Source organism: Nicrophorus vespilloides, unplaced genomic scaffold (genome assembly GCF_001412225.1).
Source record: "Nicrophorus vespilloides isolate i.1.1-1 unplaced genomic scaffold, Nicve_v1.0, whole genome shotgun sequence".
NCBI classification, from domain to species: domain Eukaryota; kingdom Metazoa; phylum Arthropoda; class Insecta; order Coleoptera; family Silphidae; genus Nicrophorus; species Nicrophorus vespilloides.
In genome coordinates, this window is record NW_017097261.1 from 7,524 (window position 1) to 23,336 (window position 15,813).

The following is a 15,813-nucleotide window of genomic DNA, read 5'->3' on the forward strand; positions in this document are numbered from 1 at the left end:
TCGTAGGTTTTGAAAACACTTAACCTCAAAAGCATTTGGCCATCCAACTTTCAAATTGAGAATCATTACAACTTTTGAAAAATATTGCACGAAGAAATATTTTATAAAATTATTACGATTTATGCCGGAGACCTTCAGGTTGTTTTTTCTCGCCGAAATTTGCAAAAACAAGGACTTGGATATAAACAAAATTACATTCGAAGAAATTTCTTTTGAAATTTTTTCTTTGGAACAAAATTTTGAACAATTTTCATTGACGACATTAATGTTCTTATTAGAAAATGCCAACAATCAATGAAACAAATGTATAATAGTAATATTCATTTATATTTAGCTTTAAAGCTATATGAAAATATAGTTTATTAAAAAATATCAAAAAGAATATGAATATGCAACTAAAATAATAAATATTACAACAGTAACATTTATCAAATAATGAATTTTGTTAAAATAATTTTATAAAATATTTCTTCGTGTAATATTTTTCAAAAGTTGTAATGATTCTCAATTTGAAAGTTGAATAGCCAAATGCTTTTGAGGTTAAATTTAACAATAAATGAAACAAATATAGAATAGCAATATTCATTTATATTTAGCTTTAAAACTATATGAAAATATAGTTTATTAAAAAATATCAAAAAAAATATGAATATTCAACTAAAATAATAAATATTACAACAGTAACATTTATCAAATAATAAATTTTGTTAAAATAATTTTATAAAATATTCCTTCGTGCAATATTTTTCAAAAGTTGTAATGATTCTCAATTTGAAAGTTGGATGGCCAAATGCTCTTGAGGTTAAGTGTTTTCAAAACCTACGATTTATGCCGGAGACCTTCAGGTTATTTTTTATTGCTGAAGATCACAAAAACAAAGCCTTGGATATAAACAAAATTACATTCGAACAAATTTCTTTTGAAAATTTTTCTTTGTAACAAAATAATTTTGAACAATTTTCATTGACGACATTAATGTTTTTATTAGAAAATGTCAAAAAACAATAAAACAAATATAGAATAGTAATATTCATTTACATTTAGCATTAAAACTATATGAAAATATAGTTTATTAAAAAATATCAAAAAAAAATATGAATATTCAACTAAAATAATAAATATTACAACAGTAATATTTATCAAATTATCATTTTTTTAAAAATAATTTTATAAAATATTCCTTCGTGCAATATTTTTCAAAAGTTGTAATGATTCTCAATTTGAAAGTTGGATGGCCAAATGCTTTTGAGGTTTTGTGTTTTCAAAGCCTACGACATACCTTCAGGTTATTTTTTCTCGCCGAAGATCGCAAAAAACAAGGCCTTGGATATAAACAAAATTACATTCGAACAAATTTCTTTTGAAAATTTTTCTTTGGAACAAAATAATTTTGAACAATTTTTATTGACGACATTAATGTTCTTATTAGAAAATGTCAACAATCAATGAAACAAATATAGAACAGTAATATTATAAAATAATTATATAAAATATTCCTTCGTGCAATATTTTTCAAAAGTTGTAATGATTCTCAATTTAAAAGTTGGATGGCCAAATGCTCTTGAGGTTAAGTGTTTTCAAAATCACCGATTTATGCAGGTTGTTTTTTTCTCACCGCAATTCGCAAGAACAAGGACTTGGATATAAACAAAATTACATTCGAACAAATTTCTTTTGAAAATGTTTCTTTTTGAACAAAATAATTTCGAAAAATTTTCCAAACACGTTGAGATGAATTATAACTTCATCGAGTTGGTCTTTATCTCTTTGAAGGGCTGTGGTACACATTTAATTTGGTTGGTATGTTAAGGGATTAAACTTGATAGGCCATACCATCCGATGTTTATTCAGTTGACTAGAAATTTTGGAACTTTCAATGAGTTAAGATGAATCAGGCTTAGTTTGGATGATATAATCCTTCTATTTGCTGGATTTTTGCTCAACGAGAAAATACTGGTTTAGTTGTTTAGATACGTTTTTTCTGTGGAGGCTTTTGTGGATTACAATGATTGGCTTGTCGCAGCTATATCTGGGGTTTAGAAGTTTGTTGGAAGGGAAGAGCACGTTTCTGAGTAGCTTGGAGGAAGATGACAAAGATTTTGTCAACAATGTCTTAGAAGGAACAAGTTCGCTGAAGCAGGAAGTGCTCAGGAATTTGACTAGAAATTTAGGAACTTTCAAAGAGTTAAGATAAATCAGACTTAGTTTGGATGACAAAATCCTTCTATTTGCTGGATTTTTAGATCATAAATCGGAACGAGTCAAAGCCTCGCGAGTGCTCAATAAGAAAATATTGGTTTAGTTGTTTAGATACGTTTTTGTTGTGGAAGTTTTTGTGGATTGCAATGATTGGCTTGTCGCAGCTATATCTGGGGTTTACAAGTTTGTAAGTTTTTTTTTGTTACTGCTTGTTTTTTGTATGTCGTTATCAATAACATTGGAATTGGCGGGAGTTTTTATTTTGGTCGACCTCTTTCTCTCCTCTTCTTCAGAGTAAATACACTAACTGCACTAAACTTATAAAAAATATATTCAACGATAAGAGAATGAAGTCGGTGCGGACTCTCGAACTGAGTTGTTATTTTAATATTAAACATAACTTTACACAATTAATGAAGTATATGTATACACAAGGTTTTCATCGATGACATTAAAAGAGGTTAGTAGAAAAATACAATATATTCCCAATATACTTATAAAATATAGTTAATAAGAAAAAATAGAACATAATATGAATACCTTTTTTTAAATAATAATATTAGCTTTTTCGTAATGATTTTTTTTTGTTTCAATGAATTTTTCAATTATTTTTCACAGAATTAATAAATTATAATAAAAATTATGATAATAAAACAATTGCAAGAGTTTGATAATAATTTGACGTAAAGATGGTCAAATCTGTCAAATTATTGTCAAACTGTTGAAATTTTAATAGAAATGTTTTGGTATAAATTATAAAATCTTAAATCATGTAATGAGAATAATGTGAATACTTCCTTGTTTTTTTTTTAAATATTTCAATGATTTTTTTTTATTTCAAAGATATAGAAAAGCATTTAAAATATAAAATATTTTTAAGGTGAACATTCTGGGAAAAGTGGTAGAAATAAAATGATATAAATTAAAAGTTAGTTCGAAAACATCACTATATTCCAAAAACGCACACATATTTTATATTTTTTTTTAATATGTTGAAACAATTCATACCTCGTCTTGTGCAATTTTATGAAAGTTTAATGGATTTCAATGGACATGACAACTTTGTAAAACCGATTGAGGAAGTTTGCAACATGCAATCAAATCAATTTATTTTCTTATTTTTATTTGTAGTTAATACGTGAATGCGAAAATCAGATCCAAATTCTATTGGTACAAATGGTGAAGATTTACTTGCGAAATACATAATCAAAAATACAGACCACGAAATACATTCATCAAACTTCAAAATGGTTTCGCGAACAATTTAGATGAATTGCCAAAAGACATTAGAATTGTGATGTGGCAATTGTATAAAACAATGGACAGTATACTGTGAGACACACATGCAATCGTACAATTGAAAGTTTGTACGACTATCTCGATAAAAAGCTGCAGATGAATAATACTGGGCTCAAGCATATTTCTCAGATTCGAGATTACTTGGATGGTAATTGTGATACGTTTTTGTAAGAGGCTCGGCAAATAATTCCAATTAAGAAAAACAGGTAGATGCTATAAAACATAGAGAAATTCAATGGAAAGGAAATTTTCAAACAAAAATGAAAATTCATGTGGTGGGGTAAAATAAGAAGGGTACATCTTTACTTCTTATTTTACCCCAGAAAGAAAGAAACTAGCATTTAGCAAACATCTCAGTTCTCTCGAAGCATTTGTCTTGTTTGAATATCAACATGTTGAGAATAATTGTTACCCATCTCTTTAACTTATATACAAATCTGATGAGTTACAACTTCCTGCAATTGGATATGGAAGGTCCGGAAAACTTCAACTTGGAAACAGCATTAACTGTGACTCAAGTCATTTATTATTTTTATCGTTAGAAGTTATTTAATCATTATTATTTTTTATGCGAAACATTGATTAAAAGAGGGGAGAAGCTGGAGGTGGAAAAATTGAACAAAATACTGAACGATATTAAAAAATTACATTTGGCAATTATTAAATTCAATTATTTCAATTGCGATTGCGAAGATATCATGAAATTTGTTCGTCTGCATTCGAAGGCTCGTGATGGTTTAAACAATATCTTGCCTGATTTAGAGAAATACGTTGAAGTCGTTACGTGGCAAGTGAAAACAACAATTCAAAGTTTAGAGCAAGTACATGAGCAACCAAACGATATGGATTTAAACAACGAGCAGAAAATGAACATATCCGAATTGATGCGCATGTTTAATACAAACAGAGAAGAATTCAATGATTTCGAGGAGCGCTTTGAACGGTTGTTCACCTATATAGAAAAGAAGTTGCTAATTAGTCGTTCTCGATTGAGGCATGTTTCTGAGGCTGTACAATACTTGGAAGGGAAGAGCGTTTCTGAGTAGCTTGGAGGAAGATGACAAAGATTTTGTCAAGAATGTCTTAGGAGGAACAAGTTCGCAGAAGCAGGAAGTGCTCAGGAATTCTCTTAAGGATGTCATCTCCAAAAGAGGTATCTCTTTTGAGAAACTCGAAGTGGCGGTGGGATTGGACGATGATATGACGGATGCTCAGGACAGTTTATATGATCGTTTGGATACGTTTTATACTGATATCGTGATGCTGGAGAGAAGTATCAAATTATTTCAAGGTCTCTTTTCATCCACCAATCTGCAGGCTCTTCAATCAATCGAAATTGAATTTGAAAATAAAGGTATACAAGTTTGCTGAAGAAAATAACTTGTCCACAGGCGAGAATGAATAATGTGATATCATTTATTTCCATCAATTTTTTACTTATTTATATTTTTTAATGTTTTTGATAATTTTATAATAATGTATGTATAAACACATTTTTTAACTATAATTTATATAAATAAAATTATTGCTTAATATATTTAATAAATACTTATCTGTGAAATATTCCAAAATGATTTTCTTTAAATTCATAATGAAATTCATGTAAATCAATTGTTACATGTAAAATTTAAATATTTAATAACCAAAATAATACAAATTAAAAACTTTAAACCACGAAAAATAAGAATAATCTCAATATATAGTAAATACTCATATTACGCGAATTCTGTCTATCTCCTATAACGCAATTGTTTTGCAAATCGTATTATGAGAGTGTCGCGTTATACGAGGGTTTACTGTAGCATAGAACAAAAATACAGACAATCCTCATACAAGCGTTTTCTCTATAATTAAACTTAATTAGACCTTGAAAAATTATTTTGGGTAAAAACTTTAGATTACTTGATGGTACCTATATCAAATACACTACAAATGTAGATGAAAATATTAACAATTTTAATTTGAATGATGTGAAAAGTGGACCAAACGATTTGGGTAAAGAATTATAATTAAATTTCAAGATAATTAAATGCTTTTTTGACATGAACTGTTTCGATGTTTATAAAACAGTGTAAATAAAAAACAAAATGAAATACATATATTTTATTTAAATAATTTTGTAATTTTTTTTAAATAATTTAAATATAAATTGGAAACAATAACAATTTTGACTGTATCGTATTTTTTGTTCTAAATAGTTTCATGATTAGTAATGTAACGCATATAGTTTTTAATTGTAACATTATTACATAAAATATTTGTTTTTTTCTTTTAATAATTGAAATTTATATTGGAAACAAGAACAATTTTGGAAATAAATATCGATTCAAATTTGTATCGCATTTTTATGTCTAATTAGTTTCATGGTGAACAATAGATGGCGTATTAAGAATAACGCACAGAATTTTAAATTTGAACTAATAATTTTAACTCCAACTCCATAGAAATAATATATAAACATTAAATTTGTTATTTATTTGCATTTTGCAGTTTCTTCTTTAATAATAGATGGCTTATAACAAATAATGTAGATATTTTGTATTTACAAATATTTTTTTGTAAAATGTTTAAGAAATAATCGTTTTGTAATTACGTGAAATTGTTTATCGTAGTAAAAAGCTCGGATATATTTTCCATTTTGAAAGAGAAGGTGGACTGGATGGAGGTAATGGTATTCACGGACTCGGCCTGCTCGTTGGAACTCCTCGATTCTCACCAGACTTAGGTCGGGACACTGTCTCGCTCCGGCTCATCTCCACAGGATGGGCTGGACCGATTCGGACCTGTGTGCCTGTGGTAGTTTAGGAACGGTGAATCATTGCTTCTTCGAGTGTCCCAACAACTCAGCCATTAGTGCGGAATTAATTACTGCTCTCCTAGCTCTCAAAGTCCCACTGCCTACCTCCATCCCTCTTTTGATGGCATCAGGGAATTGAAACGTGTATTTGGCCCTCTCGGAATTTTCAAGAAGGTCCAACATTTTGATCTAACGATTGCTCTGTATAATTGGTTGCAAGACTTCTCGCCTACTCTGTCTGTCTGGTTGCGGTACTATCTACAAGCACACCATCATCAATTCCGAGACTCAGCCTAGTCCAGTTGTACAGAACTGCAGAGTCCCGGTTTGGAAATTGTTTAGTGAGCACGCGGTGGCGAAATTGTGCGCGGCACAAGCTAAGTGAGAAAGGTGGTGTAAGGGAGAAGAAAGAGAAGGTATAAGTAAATACACCTGTATTTACCATTCGACCATTCAGTGAAAAATTACATACAATAAAAAAAAGTAGGAAATTTGAAAATAAATATATTTTCCTAGTAAACTGAAATACCCCACTCCGAGAACAGTAAAAAAATAGTTTAAAACTAGACAACTTTCGTTTCTTCAAATTCTATCAAATGTTTGTTGTTAATTCTTTATCATCAATAGTTTGAAACAAATTGTTTGATACCAATTCTTTGATAAAGTTTGTTTGAAATGTTTAGGACAGTATTAGACTATCTCTATAGAGTTTACATAAATTTGGTGGGTGCAAAAGATGATGATAGAGTCAAGGGAAGCAGCGAAAAGAATACAGCTCTACTTGTAAGTAACCAAATTGACTCTTTGTACATACCTAATAGAAAATTATTGTTTTTTTTTTTAAATTGTTGGGTTAAGAAATTTAGTAATTTTCTGGCCGCTCAAAGAGTTAAAGAATGTTATTCAATAAACTTATCCATTTTGTTTTCCAGATGATTTTTGAATGCGGGCAGCTGATCATGAATGTTGAGAACAAAGAGGTTCATAAATTGAACGCGATGCAGTTAGATCTGAAAAGATTCCAAGACACGATACAAAAGTTTAAGACGTTCAACTGTGATAACGATGATTTAATGAGATACGTCCATTTTTATTCGAAGTCTCAGAATGGTCTGCAGGACCGTATACCAGATTTAGAGAAGGACGTAGAAATCACTACGCAACACTTGAATAACACCATTCGTGCCATAAGTGATTCACTAGCGCAGCCGTCCATCGCGGATAAGATCCTCACGAAAAATTTACAAATAACCAAACTGATGCGAATCTTTGCATTAATAAAAGTTAAGTACGACAGTTTTCATCAGCGCTTCAAAAGATTGATAGCACATGTGGAAAAACTGATATATATTCAGAAGAATCGATCGTCGTATATGGAGGAAGCAACGAAGTATTTGGAGGGAGAGAGGGACACTTTTCTGAGCCCCACTCAGCAACAAGACAGTGATTTCATCAGCAAAGTCTTCGGTCGGCCGACGTTGGATATTCAGAATTTGCTCAGGAACTCGCTGAAGGAGGTCATGACCAAGAGAGGTTTCGATTTGGAGAAGGTCAAGATGGAAGAACCGACAGAGACGCAAAAGAAGTTGATGAAGGATATGATAAAGCTTCACACGATTCTGAGTAAATTTAGGAAAGAGTGCAAATATTTTCAGGATATTTCCGTGCCCATTGGTCTGCCGATTCTGCAGAAATACACCGAACATTTGCTTGATATCAAGTTGACGATGTCCACAAATCTGCTGGCTCTTCAATCAATTGAAAATGAATTACAAGATTTCAAGAGAGAGTTATTCAAGGTTGTTGAAGAAATCAATTTGTGGACAGGCGAGGATTAATAATGATATCTCATTTCTTATAATCAATTTTGTACATATATATTTTTTAGTGATTCTCATAATTTTATAATATATACAATTATCAGAAACAATTTTTTTTAACTATAAATTATGTAAATAAAATTACTACTTTATATATTTATTAAATACATATCTGTGAAATATTCCAAAATGATTTTCATTAAATTCATAATTACAATTTATTTACATGTAAAATTTAAATATTTAATAACCAAAATAATACAAATTAAAAACTATAAACCATGAAAAATAAGAAAAATCTTAATATATAGTAAATACTCATATTATGCAAATTCTATATCAAGTCTATCCTCCTATAACGCAATTGTTTTGCGTTATATGCAAATCGTATTATGAGAGTGTCGCGTTATAGGAGGGTTTACTGTAGCATAGCACGAAAATTGCGACAATCCTCCTACAACGCGATACTCGTATAACGCGTTTTCTATATAATGAAACTTATATATATGTCGGAGTATCTAAGACAACAGCACCTGACCAACCATCTGAGTCATTGTTTCCATAAAATTGTCAGCACTTGGGAGAACAAGGACGGACACGTGTGCATGCTCGGGGCAGCACATCTTCGGGGTCTTCAGGGAAGAAGGGTATTTTCCTCGGAGGAGTGGGAGTGGAATATGTCAGCCGAAGGATCAGCGGGAATGGATTGATTGGGATTCAAGATTCAGATTCATACTGGTGAACTGGATGGCCACGGTAGCTGAGACATATCGCTGATGTAGATCACTAGCTCTGAGATTGCAGAAGGATTAGTTTACTAAGTTTATTAACTATTGTTAGTGGTTATTTGTAATAATGGCTTCTCCAAACGCCTCACTCGGGGAGTAATCCTGACGATTCGACATATATATATAATTAGACTTAGAAGAATTATTTTGGGTAAAAACTTTAGATCATTACTTGATGGTATCTATATCAACACTACAAATGTAAATGAAAATATTGACAATTTTAATTTGAATGATGTGAAAAGTTGACGAGACGATTTGGGTAAAGAATTATAATTAAATTTCAAGATAATTAAATGTTTTTTTACATGAAATGTTACGAAGTATAAAACAATAATGAAATCATTAATCACGTGATAATAGTATATAAAGATAAAATTTGTTATTTATTTGCATTTTTCAGTTTCTTCAATAATAATAACAAATAATGTAGATATTTTGCATTTACAAATATTTTTTTGTAAAATGTTTAAGAAATAATTGTTTTATAATTAAGTGAAATTGTTTATCGTAGTAAAAAGTTCGGATATATTTTACGTTTTGTAAGAGAAAGTTATATGTAAATTCAGGTAGTCAACCTTTCGGTGAAAAATTACATGCAATAGAAAAAATCTAGGAAATTTGAAAATAAATATATTTTCACAGTAAGGGTAAACTGAAATATCCCCACTCCGAGAATAGGAAAAATAGTTTAAAACTAGACAACTTTCGTATCTTTCAATCATTCTTTCTGAAATGTTCATGACACTAGTTGTTCGATTTTTACTGTTTTTGGTATCAAATGTTTGTTGTTAATTCTTTATCATCAATAGTTTGAAACAAATTGTTTGATACCAATTATTTGATAAAGTTTGTGTAAAATGTCAAAATTCGAGTCAGAATTCGACCGTCTCTTTTCAGTTTACGTAAATTTACTGAGTGCAAAAGATGGTGATAGAGTTGTGGTCCAGGGAAGCAACGAAAAGAATACGGCTCTACTTGTAAGTAACCAAATGGACTCTTAACTTTTTTAGGGGCACACAATGTACCACCTTTTGAATATGCCTAGTAGGATATTATTGTTGTTTTATATTATATTTTGTTTTCCAGATGATTATTGAATGCGGGCGGCTGATTATGAACGGTGAGAACAACGAGGCTCATAAATTGAACGCGATGCAGTTAGATCTGAGAAGATTCCAGCACACGATACAAAAGTTTAAGACGTTCACCTGTGATAACGAGGATTTAATGAGATACGTCCATCTTTATACCAAGTCTAAGGATGGTCTGCAGGACCGTATACCAGATTTAGAGAAGGACGTACATATCACGATGCAACACATGCACAACACCATTGGCGCCATAATTGATTCACTAGCGAAACCGTTCGTCAAGGATAAGGCCATGGCGAAAAAGTCACAAATCACTAACCTGATGCAAATCTTTACTTTAATCAAAGTTAAGTACTACAATTTTCATCAACGCTTCAAAAGATTGATAACACATGTGGAAAAACAGATACATATTCAGAAGAATCGATCGGCGTATATGGAAGAAGCAACGAAGTATTTGGAGGGAAAGAGGGACACTTTTCTGAGCCTCACTCGGCAACAAGACAGTGATTTCATCAGCAATGTTTTCGGTCAACCGACGAAGGATATTCAGAATTTGCTCAGGAACTCGTTGAAGGAGGTCATGACCAAGAGGGGTTTCGATTTGGAGAAGGTCAAGAAGATGGAAGAACCGACAGAGACGCAGAAGAAGTTGATGAAGGATATGATAAAGCTTCACATAATTCTGAGTAAATTGAGGAATGAGTGCAAATATTTTCAGGATATTTGCGTGCCGATTGGTCTGCCGATTCTGCAGAAATACACCGAAAATTTGTATGATATCAAGTTAAGGATGCATTTCGCTTTAGGAAATGAATCACCATTTAAATTAATTCACGGTTGATTTTCTAATTAATTTATACATACTTTATTTTTCATTCATTACTTTAATTTTATGTTTTTTTAGTATTTAAGTAAAAATAGAATTCGTTCATTTTTGATTATTTACACAAATTAATAATTATATAAATTGTAAATTTTTAAAGATTTATTTTCAACGTTAAATTAATTGAATATTATTTAAGATTCTTACCTTAAGAATATACCAAATCCAAAAATGTATACATTAAAATTTTTAAAAAAATATTTTCATTTGTTTTTGTTTCGCCATTATATACATAAATTTATTGTAATTATTAATAATTTATTGTGAAAATATTGTTAAATAAATATATACAGAATGATACAACAATTATCTATCTCTATTAATCTAATTTAGACTGTCTTAATTCGCATTTCAGATTGACGTATTGTTAGGGAAAGTTATTTTTTTTAACAATTTGTGCTTTAAGCATTATATAAAAGTTCTGAAATTTAGATTATTTAATATTTTTTTATTCCTTTTTACAATATTACTATAAACGTTGGAATTTTTTGTATAAAAATTTATTAAACATTACTTATTAAGTCTTAATGCCAGGAGAAATGAAATATTTTCTTAATAAATTGTGAATTATTAAAGACAAAACTTGTAATCAATAAATTATTTGTCATGTAATAGTGTTTCTCAACCTATTATATACGCGATCCAATATTATTGTTTGTATTTGTATAATATTGTGACACAATTGTTTATAACATTTTTTTGACATTTTCACGTAAAGTGACAGCTGTCATTTTACTAAAGGTTATGACATGACAGCTGTCATTTTACGCCTTACCTTATCAGGAAACTGTACTATCTATACATTGAGTGTTTTTTTGAAACTTTGTAATTAGTAATTAGTTTCAATGTCGTTTTCAAAATAATGTAGAATTTTTTTTTAAACAAAACTTTTTCTAGTAAAATATTTAGATTATTTCAATAAAAGCATAAACTTCAACAAAAAATAAAATATACAAAAATATATATGTATTTTTTTTTAATATATGGATGTGTATGTCTAAAGTTAATTGTAAACTGAAACAGGTTTTTTTTTCTTTGCAGAGATTGAGTGAGTGTGAAAATGCACGTATTTAATAATGCGGTAAACATCTGTTATTTCGTCCGGTTTCTTCGGGTAACAGCTTTTCCTTTTATGTTCACCCCTTTTATTTTTTTTCTGGAAAATTCGCAGGTAGCGCGTAAGAAACTTTACTTTACTAAGAAAAGAATACAGCGTCCCTGAATTTACACGTTTTTCATTCCTGAATTTACTGGATTTTTTTACGCGAATGAAAAATCGCGTAAAAACTATGTCTAGAATTGCACTTTCAATGTTTTTGGCTAATTCAAGAGCCGCACAAATGTAGTCCGCGTGAATACAGTTCTGATACGCGTAAAAAATGTACCGTGTAAATTCTGTACCTGAATTCGATGTACATAAAAACGTAAAGTAAAACTGTGGTGATGGGAATGTAAAAGATTCGACTCTTTCGTTTATCAGTGATAACTTTGGAACGATGGAGTTCACAACATTCATTTTGGTTTTAGTTTTTACTTTCGTCTTCGGTGAAAATGATATTTGTCCGAGTGTTGAGTTTAATAACCAAAGTTTATTACAAAACAAAAGTAATTTGTGCAATAAGTATATCGGGAAAGAACGGTGGAATGATGAAGAGTTCGATATTTTCCAATGTGGAAACAATGAAATGAAGAACAACGAAAGGATTGATGATAATTTGTATCCGGGAAAAAGAAGTAAAATTACACAACAACAATATCATGTAGATATTCCTTCACGTGCGCTTTTTCAAATAGAATTAGAAAGGAAAATCAAACAACATGAAGCAAGACGTATAATCCGTGAAGAAATTAATTATTCTCTTTGGTTTTTCCCCAAAGAAATGGAAACATGTTTCAATTTTCCAACTATCTGTTATATATTTTCTGTATATAATAGAGGATTTGATGCAATTTATAGGAATATTTCTTAAGACAAATTCATGTATAAAAAAAATTCATTATAAATTTTAAGATTTTTAGTGTATTTCTTCGTTCTGTATTTATTTACTGTAACGATTTGTCAATGAAAATTGTAATTTCTTTTCATAAAAAAAAACACGATTTCCAATGTACAACATTTTCGAACTTCTGGAGTCACGAAAATGAATTCTCTATACTCCAGAGAAATTGCTGTCATTGACGTTTTTTTTATTGAGAAGACAAATTCTATGTTTTTATTATGTATACTAATTCTTTAATTTATCATTGTTTTCCATAATGTGTATTTCTTTAATGTAATTAATCAATAAAAATAATAAACCATTAAATTGACCTTGATTTTATTTATTTATTCAAAATTATATAGATTTTTTTCTAAATTCATAAAAATTAAATATTGTAAAATAAATCTATAAAAAAAACAACAAATAATAATGCAAAAATAATATATTTTAATTAATCGAAATTAGAAAATGTTAAACGGTCAATTTTTTTAACAATCTGTGATTAAAATTTGTGTATCTGTAATGCTTATAATTCATAAATTTAGAATGTTCAATCAGTTTTTTTTCTTCTTATAAAATTCAAATTATTAAATAACTATTATAGTTTTTATATAGAAAATGAAGACTATAACGACTTCGGTCGATAGTAAAAATGAAATGTTGTATAATCAATGTTTAAGTATTTGCTGATTGACTCAATATTCTTGTTTGCAGTTGTATTATGATTCAATTATTTATAACATACATTTTTGACGTTGACAGGTGACAGCTATCATTTAATGACCCATAGGTTGATAAACTCTGCAATATGCAAATTGATTATTTTTGAAACCTGATACGGTATAATTATTTAGAATATAAAGATTTCTATTGAAATTAATTTGTTTATAATTTAAATCGCATTAGTTTCACATAAAAAAATTAATTTATTGATTATAAACTTTAACAAAAACATAATAAAATGTACAGAAAATAAATATAAAAAGGTTTATGGAAGTTCTTTCTAAAGTTAGCTGTAAATAGAAACATGTTTTTTTTTTCTTTTTGCAGATTGAATTTAGGTTATAGATTTTCCTTTTCTGTTAGTCACGTTTATTATTTTTTTCTGGAAAGTTTGTAGGTAGTTTTACCAAACCAAAAAAAAGGTAAGTTTGTAACAACTGAATTCTACGTACAGAAAACCGTTAAGTAAAATTGTGGAAATGGGGGGATGGTAAAGATGAATATAGAAGATGTGAAATTTTCGTTTGTCAGTAATAATATTCGAACGATGGAGTTCTCAACTTTAATTTTGGTTACAGTTTTTACTTTCGTCTTTGGTGATAATGAATTTTGTGCGAGTGTTAAGTTTAATAATCAAAGTTTATTAGAAAACAAAATTCATTTTCAGTGCAATAAGTGTATTTTGCAGAGTGGAAAAAATGAAACGATTGATAATGGAAAAAGATGGAAAATTGAACATGTACAAACTTTGATTGAAGATATTCCTTATTGTTCGTCATTCTTCCGAGGAATTAGAAGGAAAATTGTAGAAAAAGAAGGAAATGGGATAAACTGTGAAGAACTATCAAATTTTGATAACTATATGTATCTAAGTTTAAATTTTGACTATAATAAGTGTATTTTGAGAAAATGTAGGAATGATGAAGATATTGATATTTTTCATAATGGAACAAATGTGATTGGTAATTATTTGAATCCGGAAAAAAGAAGTAATATTACACATCAACAATATCATGTAGATATTCCTTCTCGTTCGTTATTTTCTGAAGGAATTGAAAGGCAAATAAAAGAAAATGGTACAATCTGTAAAGAATTATCAAAATTAGACAACTTCAAGTTTCAAAAATTGTTCGAAGAAGTTAAAATCAAAGAAAATGCAGGAAATGACACAAATTGTGAAGAATTATCAAAATTGGACATTTTCATGCAACCAAGTATGTTGGAAGAACGTTCTTCTCTTTCGTTATTTCCCAAAGGATTTGGAAGAAAAACTAAAGAAAATGGTAAAAACAATAAAGAATTATCAAAATTGGAAAGAAAAATCAAAGAATATGAAGAAAATACTACTACTACAAACTGTGAAGAATTAATAAAATTGGACAATACAAATTTTTTGGAAGATCGTCCTTCACTTTCATCATTTCCCAAAGGATTTAAAAGGGAAATCAATGAAATAAACTATGAAGAAAATACTACATTTATTCAAGCATCATCACACTTTATGAACTTGGATAATTCAAAACGTGGCAATTCGTCTTTTCGGGTTGAAGATGTGCTGATAAAAATTACAAACAAAGCTCTAAAACATGGAAAAAATAATCCGGAAGAAAAATCGTTTTTCCCAAAGCGTTATGTTGTAATCAACAGTGCTATGGAATGGCCAAACGTTCACAGAAGACATTACAACTTTGCATCGATATTCTCTTTAAGCAAAATCACTGATTACCAAGGCACAACTTTTCCAACCTTCTGGAGTGGACATCCTACAATTTCCATATACTCCAGAGGAATTGCTGTAATTGATTTGGATTTTTCTGAAGGAAAAATCCATTTTCCTTACGTAAACTAATTAATTAATTTTAAGATATTTGAGAACTATGTGTGTTCTTTATTAATTGTATAATTTGTCATTCATTAGATTGTTTTGATGACGAATTATATTTTCCTATTGTAAACAAGAATTAGTTGTAGTAGTTTTTCAAGATTAACTTGAAATTATTTCGAAAATAACCAATTTACCAATAAAAATAATAAACTATTAAATTGACTTTGAAAATATTAATTATTTATTGTATTTATTTATTTAATAGAAATTACATAACTGATACTAACAGATTCTTACATTCTCTTCAAATAAAATTAATTAAGTTTAGTAATATAGTAATTTATCAAGTCTATTCACAATATTTGACCTATATTTTTCGTAAAACGTAACGAAGACACAC

At 29.2% G+C, this 15,813-nt stretch overlaps 1 protein-coding gene across 1 annotated transcript in view; it reads right to left on the minus strand.

Moving 5' to 3' along the window:
• Window positions 1–6,414: 6,414 nt before the first annotated feature.
• LOC108559602 (nitric oxide synthase, salivary gland-like) overlaps window positions 6,415–15,813 on the minus strand; it is a 35,448-nt gene continuing 26,049 nt past the window's right edge. The window contains exon 3 of the mRNA XM_017916932.1: window positions 6,415–6,553. Within this exon, the coding sequence (XP_017772421.1) occupies window positions 6,485–6,553 (69 nt within the window). The 3' untranslated portion in view covers window positions 6,415–6,484. The remainder of the gene's footprint in view (window positions 6,554–15,813) is intronic.